This window comes from Melozone crissalis, unplaced genomic scaffold (assembly GCF_028551555.1).
Source record: "Melozone crissalis strain CALT ecotype California unplaced genomic scaffold, PUWL_Pcris_2 ptg000029l_1, whole genome shotgun sequence".
In the NCBI taxonomy this organism is placed as follows: Eukaryota; Metazoa; Chordata; class Aves; order Passeriformes; family Passerellidae; genus Melozone; species Melozone crissalis.
The window spans coordinates 534,934-550,340 of NW_026535807.1; the positions used below are offsets into that span (position 1 = coordinate 534,934).

The 15,407-nt window shown below is 55.5% G+C and overlaps 1 protein-coding gene across 2 annotated transcripts in view; it reads left to right on the plus strand.

Annotated features, from left to right (window-relative positions):
- The first annotated feature begins 9,889 nt into the window (after positions 1-9,889).
- SRGAP3 (SLIT-ROBO Rho GTPase activating protein 3) overlaps positions 9,890-15,407 on the plus strand; it is a 71,741-nt gene continuing 66,223 nt past the window's right edge. For both annotated transcript variants that reach the window (XM_054280714.1, XM_054280715.1), the window contains exon 1: positions 9,890-9,999. In XM_054280714.1, coding sequence (XP_054136689.1) covers positions 9,933-9,999 — 67 coding nt within the window. In that variant the 5' untranslated portion in view covers positions 9,890-9,932. The remainder of the gene's footprint in view (positions 10,000-15,407) is intronic.

Here is a 15,407-nt window from a genome sequence, read left to right on the forward strand (position 1 = left end):
GTCAGTGCTGCAGGAGAAAGGGTCAGCACTGCAGGGATGAAAGGGTCAGCGCTGCAGGAGAAAGGGTCAGTGCTGCAGGAGAAAGGGTCAGTGCTGCAGGAGAAGGGGTCAGTGCTGCATGGAAAGGGTCAGTGCTGCATGGAAAGGGGTCAGTGCTGCAGGAGAAAGGGTCAGTGCTGCAGGAGAAAGGGTCAGTGCTGCATGGAAAGGGGTCAGTGCTGCAGGAGAAAGGGTCAGTGCTGCATGTAAAAGGGTCAGTGCTGCAGGGATGAAAGGGTCAGTGCTGCAGGAGAAAGGGTCAGTGCTGCAGGAGAAAGGGTCAGTGCTGCATGGAAAAGGGTCAGTGCTGCAGGAGAAAGGGTCAGTGCTGCAGGGATGAAAGGGTCAGTGCTGCAGGGATGAAAGGGTCAGTGCTGCAGGAGAAAGGGTCAGTGCTGCAGGAGAAAGGGTCAGTGCTGCAGAGATGAAAGGGTCAGTGCTGCATGGGAAAGGGTCAATGCTGCATGGAAAAGGGTCAGTGCTGCAGGAGAAAGGGTCAGTGCTGCATGGAAAGGGGTCAGTGCTGCAGGAGAAAGGGTCAGTGCTGCATGTAAAAGGGTCAGTGCTGCAGGGATGAAAGGGTCAGTGCCTTGTCTTCTGTCTTTTCTGGAAAGCAGTCGTGGCTGTACTTAGAACATGCTGGGGCATTCCTGATCCTGTCAAAGGGAAGGATTCACGTGCAGCTCACTGAGTGGCATCACAGCAGAGCTGGCCCATCCCAGCAGTGGAGGGTGGATGCACAGCTCTGCTGAGGGGCTGCAGGAGCAGACCTTGGACCACCAACAGCTGCTGCTCTGCCACCTCCACCTTCCACAGGGCTGTGAGAGCAGCGCAGTCAACACAGCATGAACTTAGAAAGAGGGGAACGAGAAATCAAACGTCAGGGTGTAGCTGAACAGTAGCAGGGTTGCTATTTCTGTTGAAGCTCTCGGAGCCTCCCTGACAATTCCCCCCAGTGGCTGCAGCTCCAGCAGCCACAGTGCTGTCATTGCAGGGTGCAGTTCTCCAGCTGGAGGGACCTGCTCACACACAATTGGTTTTACTGGTGTTGAGAATTCTAGTTTTCTGGGCCTCTGTGTTGTGCGAGCCTCCCGCTTATCGATAGCATATCTGTTACGTGACACTCATCTGTGCTCTGAGGCTCTGCCAGCACTGCAAGGCAGCTCAAAGCACACAGCAAATCTGCTTTAACTGCCTTGGAACAAAAGCCTAATGTAGTGTGCAAAATAGAGGGAGACAAAAAGGATAAAAATCAAATTAGATTCACTGTGCACACAAGCTGCCAAACCCAAAACACAGTGATGCTGGTCATAGGGGGAAGAAAACAGCTTTAAAAACATGGCATAAAAGTGGATTGCTGTCCTTGCCTCACTCTGGGAGTCTCTTTGTGTCCTGCCGGCACAGCCAGGCTGAGATGCTGTAGTGCCTGCCCCAGGCAGCTGCTCTGTGCCCACGGTGCTGATTGGAGGGGACACTCCTGGTGCTGCCAGACCTCACTCCCTGCAGGGCAGCCCCAGGGCTGAGCCCAAGCTGCAGCCGGTGCAGGTTCAGGGCTGAGACCGAGCTGCAGCCGGTGCAGGTTCAGGGGTGAGACCAAGCTGGAGCCAGTGCAGGTTCAGGGCTCCCTGAGAGCTGCAGCCGGTGCAGGCTCAGGGCTCCCTGAGAGCTGCAGCCAGTGAAGGTTCAGGGCTCCCTGAGAGCTGCAGCCGGTGCAGGCTCAGGGCTCCCTGAGAGCTGCAGCCAGTGAAGGTTCAGGGCTCCCTGAGAGCTGCAGCCAGTGCAGGTTCAGGGCTCCCTGAGAGCTGCAGCCGGTGCAGGTGCAGGGTGCCCTGAGAGCTGCAGCCAGTGAAGGTTCAGGGTGCCCTGAGAGCTGCAGCCGGTGCAGGCTCAGGGTGCCCTGAGAGCTGCAGCCGGTGCAGGCTCAGGGCTCCCTGAGAGCTGCAGCCGGTGCAGGCTCAGGGTGCCCTGAGAGCGGCAGCAGCGTCCCTGCCCTACAGCTGAGGCAGGGCTTGGGGACCCTTGCAGGGGTGGCAGCCTGGGCCTGGCCATGGGGGCCCCTCAGTGCTGCCCATGCAGCCCAGGCCCCTGCAGATCCAGGAGGGCTTGGCCGGGTCTGGATGTGCCGACTCAGCTCATGGCAGCAAAGTGCTGATGCTGCTTCAGCTGTTCTGGGAAGGTTCGACTGATGCTGCTCCAGTAAACAGCCTTCCTCCCCCAGGGAAGGCACATCTCCATCAGCACATCTCCCTGGCTTCAGGTGCTCCCCGCAGGGCCGTGCGCCCAGGTTATAGGCCAGAGCTGGCACTGATGGTGCAGAAGATTTGCACAGTGTGAAGGCCTTGGTGCAACCCTGTTCACTCCCTTCCATGAGGGTGTCGTGCCAGTGCTCTCCTCTCCTCTCCTCTCCTCTCCTCTCCTCTCCTCTCCTCTCCTCTCCTCTCCTCTCCTCTCTGTGTGACCTCACTGTGTAATAGCAATAATAATTACCAGTTTTCTCCTGATTTTGCAATGTGAAACTATGAAAGCACCTGCAGTAGCTTATGCCTTGTACCAAGGGCTGCCTTCACGTCCCGAGGCAAGGCTGGTGTCGTGGGGCCTGAGCAGAAGGCAACGTCTGAGGGCACAGAGCTGCAGAACGCACGAGGTGCAGTGGGGCAGGCTCAGCAGGCCATTCCCCTCCTCTCTGCCCTTGCACGCCTGTAGCTGTGATTATCCCAACCTACTTTGCATTCAGTTGAGTTGGTGAAGGAAATCAGAAAATCCCTGCCTGCTAAATTACTGCTGAAGCCAAGAGCCTGGGAAGCAACTTGTACATGGAAGTGCTGGTGTTTTCTTGCATGGGCCCAGTGGTGAACAATCCGTGGGATGGACAGTGATGGATGCCCAGCCCGAGTTCCTGAGAAAAGCTAAAAAATCCCTCCGTGCGGGCTGCTAATAGTGACTGAGATAACAAAATCCAACCTCAGTGTCTCGGTGCTGCTGTGGTGCACAGGCCAGGTCACTGGGTCTCTGTGCCGTGTGAAGGGGCACTTAAAAACACCCCAAAACCTCCCACTCTTTCAGGAAATAACACTTTCATGCTGGAATTTGCACTGAAGTTGCGAATGTGGCTGGAGCCCGGGGCTTCTCCAGGAAAGGCCCCTTTGGGCAGCTGCATTCAGCTCTAATGAGAGAGCTGAATTCTCCCTCAAAGCTGCGTTTTCCATTTGGCCCCTTTTCCCTCATCAATCGCTGTCAGTTCAGACAGAGGCCCCACATGCAGCTTCCCCCGGGCCTGTGTGCCGCCCGGGGCCGCTCGGGGAGGACAGCCTGCCCTACTAAACTGCGTCTCTGAGCCGCGGACAATGGCGCTTTGTGTGAGCACACAGTGCAGCTCAGTTTCCCAGGCTTTTCCTTTTCTGCTGTCCCCTGTCCCGCTGGAAGCCCCCGGCAACGCAGGCCCGAGCCGGGGCTGCTGGCCCCGAACAAAGGGAGTGGGGTGGGCCCCCCTGCCCGGCTCCAGCTGCAGGTACTGGAGCATTTTCCTCCAGTACAACAGAGCGAGGAATTCGAGCAAAGATGCACAGCAGGATGCACGGAGGGCTCGGCCAGGGCTCCAGCGGGTCCCCAGGCAGGCAGTGCCCTTGCTGCGGCCTGGAGACACCAGGATGGCACCAGGGCTGGCCTGGGGGCACAGAGTGCTGTGGTGCCTCGGTGACACCATCAGCACTTAGGAGCTCTGCATCCCAGAATGCCTAAAATTGCCCTTAGTGAGTTTCACACTGCAGATGGAGAGTTGGAGATCGTGTGTGACTAAATTAATTGGGAACAACAAACAGCAGGGACCCAACTATTGGAAAACACTGACAGCCCAGGCACCACCAACCCTGGAGCTTCCTTTGCTGCAGCAGGAGCAACTGCACGCAGCTCTGCAGGGCAGACCTGAGGCTGCTGGCACCATTACCCTGCAGCTGCTGCCTTCTGCTCCCCACGGCTTGTCCTTCCTGAGCTGCTGTGTGTTGGCCTCGTCCAGAAAGGCACTGGCGGGGAAAGCTGTCTCTTATTTATAGCTGCACAGTCCCACGCAGTGCTGATCTGCAGGGTGCAGAGCCCCAGTGATGGAAGTGGATCAAGGAATAGATGTATCTTGCGTGTGACAAGAATGGGCTCAGTTCTGCAGAAAAGAGTTGCCACCCTGTGACCTGCAGAGAGGAGCTGAGAACACCTTTGTGTGTGTGACAGGTGTAACACCTGCAGGCTAGGCCTTGTGTCCACAGTCATTGATCCTCAGGAAGCGATTGATTGGCTGTAAACAGTAATTCAGGCAGGGTAAAGAGATGTTGTTAAAAGAGCAGCAAGCTCCTCCTCTTGTGCAAGTTCTTTTTTTGGTCTGTTGCTACAGCAACTCTCTACGAAGAACAAAGATGACAGCAAGATATTAAATTTTGCAGCAACTCAATTGACTCCTGATTTCCCTTCTTTTTTTGCCTTTGGTAACTGAATCCTGCTGTACTAATTGTGTTAGATTTCAGATGTAAGTCATGTGACAAAAATTCCTGTGTTGCTCTTTCCTCCTTCCCCTCAGAAACCAATTAAATCAATTTATTTAAATCCAGTGGGTGATTATAAACACTGAATTTCTTGGCCTTATTTCTTTTGCATGTGAACATCATGTATTTTACCCACAAATCATATTCTGTACCAAAATGCCCAAAGCTTTGATATTCTTTAAAAAGAAACAAACACTTCTTGGCAAGTACTGTTTCGGCAAAGTTCAACATATGCCAGTGGCACAGACCAGAAATGTGAAATCTGAGTAACTGCAACAGAGGTCATGTGGATTTGGGAATGTTAAAATTGGTTTTAAAGCACTGCTGCATAGTGGAGCTAGTGTGAGATGACACAAACATGACGGCTTCTGGCCCTGCATGAACTCCTGGGAGCACGTAACCAGGGGACAGCAGCACCATCCTGCGAGGGCAAAGCGTGGGTCGGGCCATAACCAAACTGCAAACCCAACCGCACCAAATGGCAGAGGTTTGTACCCAGCCTTGAAGAGAATTGTGCCCGCATGGAGGAAGAGGAGATGGTGGGACCATGCTGGATGGTGGAGCTGCAGCTCCCAGGAGTGCAATTGGGGTATCCTCACCCCCGGGGAGGGAGAGGATGGGGGAAAATGGAGGAAAATGAAGGCAGAGAGGAACAATAATAATGGAGAAGGGGGGGGTGACTGATGGACATGAATTGTGACATATTTAGCTTTCCTCTGAATCAGTGGGAGTATAATTAACAATCTGGTTCTGGAAGCTTCAGCTTCAGCACAGTGTGCACGGCAGGGATGGGCCCAAGAAGAGTCTGGGCCCCCCTGGTTTAGCACAAGACCAAAGCTGTGGAAATGGCCCAGCAGAGAAAACAGCTCCTGTTGCCTTTCCTGGAGAGCTCTGTGCAAAAGCACTTTGGGGGCACACGTGGCACAGGGCACAGGCTGCAGGCCACCCCAAGGACACGGCTTAAGCAGCCACTGGGATTTCAGACGCACACCTTGGAGAGCAGCACACGAGTGCCAGCGTTGAGCAGGCATGTCCTTCCTGGAGAGCCTGGGCGTGCATGCTGAGTGCCCTCTCCCTAAAGCAGTGGCTGCTCGAGCACCAGCTGAAGCTGCTGCTCACAGCAGGAAAACGAAAGCGCAGCTTCGACCACAGAGTCTGGGCAATCTCCCTGAGGAAACGGGGCCACAGATCTGGCAGGAAACTGCTCGCAGGAGCCTTTTCACCACTGATAACACCGTGCAGCGTGACCACGGCCCTGTGCAGTTACCACAGCTCCTGAGCAGCTTGGGACTCCAATGCCTTTTACAAGAGAACTAGAGCTGCTGGGAAGAATTGCTGTTGCCTTGCCAAGTTGTTTATCATAATTCTTCATGCATTTAGTCACACATAAATATTCCCATTTCTTACAGGGGCTTGAATTATTGACCAGCGTAAAGCTGAATGCTCCTGGTACCACAAGGGCTTAAGAGGGCAATAGTGGAAAAGGCTGGGATCAAGATGGGTGTGTATTTTAGAATGCTCTTTTTCTTCTCTGAATATTGATGGCCTCAAGGATACTACATGTGTGTTTTCAGAAGATACCTTTCTACTTACAACTGAGCTGTTGGAGACTGAATAAAATAAAATTCTGAGATGCTTTACCTGAAAAACAACCTGCATTTCCACATACAGAAATCTTTGGCTGTAGTTATTTTGGGTGCGAAAGCAGGACCCATTGATGAAGCTCTGTCAGTGCCAAGCTACAACTGCACTTCACTACAGAGATAAAAAAGGGAACAGAGTGAGAAGTAGTTCTCTGTTAATATGACAAGGTAGCAGCACTTTGCTGGCAGGAAAGAAGATGTAAGGTTCAAAAAACAAAGGCGGTGTAGTGCAGCACCAACCGCTGCTGTGTTCCGTGTCTCCAGCCCGTTTACTCTTGCACTGAGAGGTGTGTATGGAAGCCTTTCCCCAGCAGTGCAGCACGCTGTGTCAGAGCCGTGCCATCCCCACAGAGGGCACAGCCAGCAGGGCTCACATGGGTTTCATTCCCGCTGACCCTGCTGCACTGGGCGCTCTCCTGCGTGGCAATCTCTCCCAGCCTGGCTGGTGTGCTGCAGGCCTCGGGAGCCTGAGGCACAGCCCACACCTCCTTGGGACCCTCGAGCCTGGCCTGGAACAGTTTCCATCACCAAGCAGGGATTTACAGCAGCTCCCCGGAGAGGCTGCAGAGGGTTTAGCCACATATCAATGGCCAAAGCCGTCCCCCTCCCTCAGCTCCTTCAGCCCAAGGAATGGCAGAAGGGATTCTGCCTTTCAGAGACCTCAGGAAGGCAGAAAGACCAAGGGAGAGTTGGGGTCCTGTCACAAGCTGCCTCGCTCTGGGATGAGTGACTGGCAGCAGCTCCGGCACTCGTGTAAGGCTGGGAGGGTTTCATCACGCAGCTTGGTGTCCATGTCATCAGCGGCTTGGTGTGGCCTCCAGCCTGGCTCCAGCCTTCTCTGGCAAAGCTTCCCCGGTGTGAGAGTGGCTGTGATGGATGCTCCGTCTCTGCGAGCGTTCAAGGCTGGACAGTGCTTGGAGCAGCCTGGTCCACTGGAAGGTGTCCCTGCCATGGCGGGGGGCTGGAATGAGATGGGCCTCAAGGGCCCCTCTGACACAAACCAGTGTGTGGATCCATGGCCAGAGGGTCTGCCCAGCTCATGGTGACATACCTGAGTGTCTCTGGAAGCAGCAGGTCAGTACTCTGCTGAGGCTGCTGTGTACGTTCAGCTCATTGTGAAACACTTACAGTTTGAAGCTGAAAACAAAGAGTGCAAGACAGCTTCTGCTTAAAAATTTTTCCTTAATTTAGGAATTGCTTTAAGCCAACATTACCTCTGCTTCCTGAGCACACACAAGGCTACTGCCCTGGAAATAATCTGCATTAGCCTTACTGGAGTGACCACGTTGCCATAGCTACTGTTGGTTTCTCTATACCTCAAGCTTGAAGTGTTTATTATGATTAAATCCCATCCCATCCCATTCTTCACTAAAAAATTCTGGGTTGAGAACGTCACAAAGTGAATTACAATGTAATCCTTCCTTTAAGAAGCTGTTTCAAGTAGAAATTCCACAAAGTATCTTAGACATTGATATTTATTAAAGATCATTAATTCATGATTGGATTATTTTTCTTCAGCCATCGCTGCTTCTTTATTCTTTATGATCTCTGAGTAGCAGAAACCCCTGGCACTGTTGGATCATTTAATGACTGGGATTTTTCTTTCACCACTATTTTGTGGACCACTCTGAGAAGAGATGCTTAACACTCTCAGACACTCAGCTTTGACCACAGAGCTGGCCTCACAGGTTTGAACCAATTTGGCAAGAAAATCAAAATCTGTCTTATGGCACAGGTGGTTATCAGGAATGCTGGTCCTTGCTCTCTGAATCCCTGTGGTGTTGCAAGAAGAAGTGACTGCTGCTAAGATGAATCCTTTCTCAAATGGCCCGTGCTTCTCTTTCCTTACTTAGTTTGTTTTATTTTTTCTTTGTGGAGAGTGAGCTCAGAACCCTCAGGACCCTCCGGGGTGTTCTTGGCTGTGTAGGAACACAACATCATCACTGCTGGACTTTTCTGGTCATTGTGTGAATTGGCTTTTCCTTTCTTTGGGAGATGGCACACCATTGGTGTACAGCAATCATTTCACACCCCGTTGGCACCCTCTCCCGAGACCTGATGCTCCTGGAGGATCATTCTTTAACACCTCTTGACTCTCCTTGGTGTTGCCTTTCCAGCCCTGCTGCAAGTACAGCTTAGGGCAGTCACACAGCATCCCGGCCCAGCCCCTTCTCAGATTCTTGGCAGGGGATGCAGCAACTCACCCTAGGGACTGGCACACGCTCCCTGGCTGCTCCTGCCCTGCCCCAAAACACTGACCCACGCTCGCAGCCCCTGTCCCTGTGCCTTGCCTGTGCTCCCTGTGCCCAGGGGGGTCTAGCACAGTTTTTGTTTTCCCTGAGGCTCTGAGCCCCTTGGTCCCCCTGGATTTGGAATAACGCTGCTCAGCCCCGAGCCTGTGCCTCACGTTCTGCTGTGGCTGCCTTTCCCTGGAAGGGCTCGCTTTTTCTCCCTCCTCCCCAGGGCCTTCCACAGCCGCTGAGATGCAGAATGCTCCTCTGTGCCGCCTGCTTGCACTAGGTAAATTATTTGTGTAATGGGCTGGGGTTATTTTTTAAAGTTGGCAGAGTAACTGTGAATCATCAAATCTCCCTGAATTCACTCCTCACAAGACACCCATAAAAGACCCCATTGTGTGGAGCAGCGATGGGAGCGGAGCCGGGGCCGGACAGAGGACCCACTCAGCTGATTGTGGATGTGCGGAGGCTGAGTCCGCGCATCGCTATCCGCGGGCTGGGGTGTGCCAGCGCACCCGCCGCTGGCAAGGGTGTGAGCTCTCATGGACCGGGTGCCGAGCGCTCAGATAGGACTCCTGATGCAGCACCTTAATCACTGATGTTGCTTCTGCTGGAACGAACACCTTCTCCTTTTTCCCTCAATTTTAACAAGAGGCGAGAAATCTGCTCCAGGGCACCCGCGCTGTGCCAGCGGCGCCCGGCGGTGCCGGAGCCCCGGGCTGCGGAGGGGCCGCTGCGGGCGGGGACACGCGGGGAGAGGCACGCACACATCCCGCGGCGGGGAGAGGCACGCACACATCCCGCGGCGGGGAGAGGCACACACGCATCCCGCAGCGGGGAGAGGCACACACGCATCCCGCAGCGGGGAGAGGCACACACATCCCGCAGCGGGGAGAGGCACACACATCCCGCAGCGGGGAGAGGCACACATCCCGCAGCGGGGAGAGGCACACACACATCCCGCAGCGGGGAGAGGCACACACATCCCGCAGCGGGGAGAGGCACGCACACATCCCGCAGCGGGGAGAGGCACGCACATCCCGCAGCGGGGAGAGGCACACACACATCCCGCAGCGGGGAGAGGCACGCATCCCGCAGCGGGGCGGGCACGGGGCGCTCCGCACGCCGCGGGGCCCAGGGGGCGCGGCCGAGCCGGGCCGAGCCGTGCGGGGCCGGGGCGGGGCCGGGGCGGGGCCGGGGCGGGGAAGGGGCTCCGGAGCGCCCGCCCCGCGCGCAACCTGAGCGCAGGAGCGGCGCCAGGGCCCCGCCTCGGCCGGCGGCGGGAGCGGCTGCGCTCGGCTCGGCTCGGCTCGGCTCGGCTCGGCTGTGCCCGGCCCCGCTCCGCAGCCGGCGGCGCTGCGCGGGCTCCCCGCGGTGTCCCCGGCGCCGCCAATGACGGCGGCCGCTGGCGGCGGCGGGGCCGCGGCCGGGTGAGGCGGCGGCGGAGCGCGGCGGTGCCGGCGGGGCCCGCGCCCTCCCGCACGATGTCAGCGCAGGGCAAGTTCAAGAAGGACAAAGAGATCATCGCCGACTACGAGGCGCAGGTCAAAGGTGCGGAGCGCGGGCCGTGCGGGCGCGGCGGGGCCGCCTTTGTGTGCGGGGCGGGGCGGGGACGGGCCGGCTCCGGCCGCGGGGCTGCGCCGCCGCCCCCCGCCCCTCCCGCGCTGCGGCAGCGCCGGGCGCGGGGCCGCGGAGGCTCCGGCGGGAGCCCCGGCCCGGCCCGGCCCGGCCCTGCCCGGCGGGCGCTGCCATCGGCGTGCGGCGCTCGGCGTGCGGGGCGCGGGGATGGGCAGAGGTCGCTCGGCCCCGAAGCGGCGCCGGCCGGGGCCGCCCTCCGCGGGCAGCGCCCAGCGGCGGCCCAGGGAGCCCCGGGCCGTGCGGGCGGGAGCGCTGCCCGCGGCCTCCCGGTGCGGAGGGCATCGATCCTGCGGTCCTTATGTAAGGAAGTTCGCCTTCGTGCTCCGGCCCCTCGCCTCCAGGCCCGCAGTCATTATTATGCAAGTGCCGGTAGTGGTGCGGAGCTGTGCGGCAGTCGCTGCGTTCCTGAGTGTTGGAGAGGAATAAAACTGGAGGGTTTGTCTGTCTGTTGAGACCGCTGAGCAGCAAATCCCAGGCTGCCAGTTAATTCTTGTTTCGAAGGAAAGTTGGTACCCTGTGACACACGGCAGCTCTGCAGCCCGGGGAAGGGCTCAGCGCCTTGGAGGCAGAGGGAAATGAGCCAGTGTAACCTTCTGTCTGTTGCACACCCAGGGGTTTTCGCGTTGGAACCAAACTGTAGTAATGGGCATTTCTGGGTAACTTGGTAATAAATCAACTCCTTATTGCGGTAATTGCTAATTCTGTTCGTTGATGACGGTTCCTTTTCCCACCTTCAGACGGAGGATACTCTCAGCTGCTTACTTCATGCCTTTCGCTTGCATTGCCTCCTTCAGTCCCCCCACTATTATATAAAACCAGCTCCACACCCCTTTGCTCAGTTGTTTTGTATGGATATGTGTTCACCACTTCATTATATTTAAGTCCAGGACGTGGTTAATTAAAAGTGTGAAATAGCCTTTCTGCAGATTAACTTGTGCGTGTGCAAACTCGAGAGCTGCCATTTTTCTCCAGATCCCAGCTCAGCTGGGTGATGGCTGGGCTGCACAGACTCCGCTTGGAAAAGTCTCTGCCCAACTGCGGCAGCGCGATGCCAGAGGGAGGGATTCTGGGGAAGGGGCTGGCTGTTGGTTTCGTGCCATTGTTTACTTTCGTGAATTTCAGTCTTTTGTAGCTGGCCTCGGAGAGTGACGGAACAGTCACAACACACCCTGCTCTGTGCCAATTACCTTTCTGCTTGTGTGTAATTTGGGCAAATTGATGTTATTGCACCCTGCAGTTAAGCAGATGAAATATTCTTTTAGTCTGTGGTATTGTTCGTTTTATGGGAGGGGATTTGCATTTGTTCCTAGAGGCTGTCCCTTGGTTTCACGTTATTCTCAAAGATGTCCTGGGCCGGGTGATTCCTGCTTCTGGGGTGCTCAGGGTGCAGAGGGGTCATGGGGGCAGGACTGGTTCTGAGCTGTTCAAAAGCTTGGCTGTGGATGTCTCCAGTGCTTTTCTGATTGTTGTTTGTGCGTGGAGTACTCACAGGCCATGATCATTCTTGGCCTTGCTTCTGTAGCCTCATGGTTTCCATATGTGAGGCAGTTAATGCTGGCGTGTGTGAGGGTGTTACATTACACCACAGTGATCACGTTTTGGGCAGCTGTAATGCAGGCAGTTTGCTGATGGGCCAGCAGTAATTTCCTTGGTACTGTTCTGTGCATAATTACACCTCCAGGAATGTCTGATTCCTGATGCGGGGTGCTTGGTCTGTGTTGTCAGCTGCATGAAGGCTAATTCTTGTGTTGACAGGGTGCGAGTGTGCCTGAGGCTGGGGAGAGTGTGCTGCCTTTGGGGAGATGGGATCCATCCCTGGGCACGCTGGGTCTGTCACAGCACCAGGGTCATCTTGGGGTGGCCGTGGTGACAGGCAGGGCTCCAGTGCTCACTGCTGTGACGGGGTGGCCATCACTTGTGTCACCTCTCTGTGGGGACCAGCCTGGGCCTGGTTTTCACACCTTGCTAAACTGCTGGAGCAGGATAACCGTGTGAGTTTGGGAGGATTGGTGCAGAGCTCTGCTGTGGCCTGTGCTTCCTCACTAAGTAGGGGCAATGTGAGCAAATGTGGCTGAGCAGGTAGGACAGCATTGTCACTGCGTTTGTAGGGACCCAAGGAGGGCTGGTGGCCAGGGATGCACTGCAGAAGGAGAGGGGTTTTTGTGCTCAGTTGAGCGTGCCAGCCTGACATGGACCAGGGTTTGTGATCATCTAAACCTCTTCTGAGGCTGTGGCAGTGACCACAAACGCCCACCTCCACTTGTGCACAGTGTGGTCTCTCCTGGCTTGACTGAAGGGTTGGATGTAGACTACCTCATTATCCCAGATATCCTGTTTATTTTCCTCAAGGATTGAGTAATTACGTTATTCATATCTAATTCCTTTCTACCCTCGTGAAGACAGATGCCCAGACCTCCAGAGAAAGACTAAAATGGAAGAGAAAGAGGGATAAAAAGAGGGGAAGTGGTGGCAAGGGGGACTAACAACCAAAGTGTTGATACAGAAATGCCGAAATATGAAGATGATAATAGCTGAAAATTTGAAGCAGTGATCTCATGCTACAGAGGATGGGCCTGGAATCTGAGCACAGCACAGTGCTTGTCCCCACGGCATGGACAGGAAAATGGGAGGGAGAAAGGTGGCAAACCCTGCGTGTGAGCTCCAGGCATATGGCAGCATGCACGGAAAAGAGGTAACCCCAGCAAAGCTGCACTGGGAATGCATCTGAAGACGAGGACAGAGAGGGTTGGAAGCGGGCAGGTGCTGCTGTTGTGAGGTGCCAGGCAGCGCTGGGTGAGGCAGTGATTGCCAGCAGTGCCTCAGGTGCGTAAAACCGGAGAGAGGAGCTGCCGAGACACCTGGAAGGACACGGAGGGGGAAAAGTTACCGAGGCTGCTGTCAGGGAAGTTTGGCTGCAGCCTCTGGCTCTGGCTGTTGGGAATTAGAGCCAGGGCTGGGGTGGTGCGGGGTGGGAGCCCAGCGCTGCCCGACCTGCGGGTGCTGCAGCCTTGGCTCCAGCAATCGAGGAGCCCACGCACATGTGGGGAGTGAGATTGGACGGGGGAGGCTTGAACCGGCAATTATCTTCGTGCGCAGGGTGATTTATTGGCCATGATGGCTCTGTTCCTTCCCTGGAGAATTGTGTCTGCTCCTCTCACGGTGGGAAGGAGTTGTCCTGGAAATGCTCGCAAAGATAGCGGGGGCGTGTGGAGTGCGTGTGGGTCTGCTGAGAGCCCTGCTGCACACGCTGTTCTGGGTGGGATATGTGGGGTGCATGTGGGTCTGCTGAGAGCCCTGCTGCACACGCTGTTCTGGGTGGGATATGTGGGGTATGTGGGTCTGCTGAGAGCCCTGCTGCACACGCTGTTCTGGGTGGGATATGTGGGTCTGCTGAGAGCCCTGCTGCACACGCTGTTCTGGGGGCTGGTGCCAGGGCTGCCAGGGCTGCAGGGTGTGTGGGGCCCTGCTCGGTGCCGCGCTGCTGCTGGGAGTGGGAGCACCAGCAGTGATGCCGCTGTCCGCGGCGGCTGCGGCGCAGCTCCTGCAGCTCTGCAGAGGGTTTGCCCGTGCATGGAGACCTCTGTCACCTCCTGCACGCACGCAGCGCTGGCAGGCTCCTGCCCACGGTGCAGTGTCTCCCGTCACTTACGCGGGCTCTGTCCTTTGCTTCTGCTGCTGCTTTGCACCCTCCAGCTGTCCGGAGAGGGGAGAGTTGGCCCCAGCACTGGCAGGAGATGCTTGCTGCATGGTACCAGAAAGAAAATATTTAAGAATACTTTTAGGAGGCAGGTTTTCTTATTTGCCTTAGCCTTGCAGACAGGAGTGGTGGTGTTAAAAATAAACACCAGTGGAGATATGGCTGCAGATTTACAACTGCCACATGACAGCTGCCTGCGGAATACAGAGCACAGCAGATCCTTGGATGCACAATTTAAAGTGCGTGTTTTCAGACGTACAGGCTTTTTTTGCTCTATCTGGCCAGAAATCTAAATAAATGTATCTTCCTCATTATGGTTACGTGCCTGATTTGTGGCTTTAATGCAGCAAAACGAACCAGTTTTAATTATGCAGATGCAACCGCCTATGGTCCAGCATTGGCTATCTTGCAGAAAATTGCGCATTGTGTTGATTGGCTATTTAATTTTATATTACTTCCTGCAGTTCAGCCTTAACCCTGGCCAAACACAGGCCGCTGTGTGATCCCTCTGGCTGCTGTTGGCAGGAGACTGCTGTGAGGCAGCTCGTGTGGTGTGACTGGCAGGTGACATGGTCCCTTGTGATCCTGGAGGTGGGGCTCTCCAAATGGTGCATCTGCCTGCACAGTGGCAAGGGGATGATTCCTTGACTCCCGTGACTCTTAGTTGCTGCATAAATTGATAATAAAACTAGGGGGTTGATGGTTTTAGCATCTAAAGACGCTTAAAAGATTTGCAGAACTGGGCCAAAGAAAATGAATGTATTCTTTCTCATTTTCATAAAATTTAGGTTAATTTATCATTGCCCATTAGCTTCCTTTGACTACTTGTGTTGCAGTAGCTGCATCCTTTATTTTGTGTCTATTTTCTGTTCTACCTCTTGTCCTCTTCCCTGATAGCTGGCAGGTGCCAGGTTGTGCAGCTGGCATTATTTGTCAGTCTACCTCTTCTCCCGATAACAATAAACCCCTCTTACCACACTCACTCGAGGCCTGTAGCTAATCCTCCTTCCAGGTGAAGAGTTTCAAGGGCCGTTAGAGTGCAGCACCAAATGCCCTTCAGGTGCTTAGCAGATATTTATAAGCCTCTGTGAGGTGGAATGCTTGAAGTTCTGTGTGCTGTTTCAGGCCGTCAGGAGCAGGATTTACTGTCCCTTTTGCTGGCCTGTGGAAGGTGAGATGGGAGCTCTCAGGTTTTCTCCTGCCTGGCTTTGGCTTGGTTTCAGAAGCTGTTTGTCAAGCTCCCACGCACGGCAGCAGCAGCAGCAGTCACTCCTGGGATGCCTTTGCTGCCCTGGGAGCAGCCGTGCCCCTGACAGGACAGGGAGGGGACAGGGCACAGGGAGGGCACAGGGAGGGCACAGGTCACACGGGTGACACCTGGCCCAGGGCTGCCAGGGTTCAGCAGCATGTGTGGGCACGCTCCTCCTGCTGTCAAGTAATCTCCCCTTTCTTACAGCCTGGGTGGCTCTGTGTCCTCACTGTTGATTTAGTCCCAGGAGGCTTTTGCTGAGCTGCCAACAAGCCCTGCTCCTGAAAAGGTGAATATTCCTTCCTGAGGACTGATGTGCTGTGTGTGCCCCACCTCTCTGTCAGTGGTGTGTGCCTCAGCAGTGGCTGAGGACAG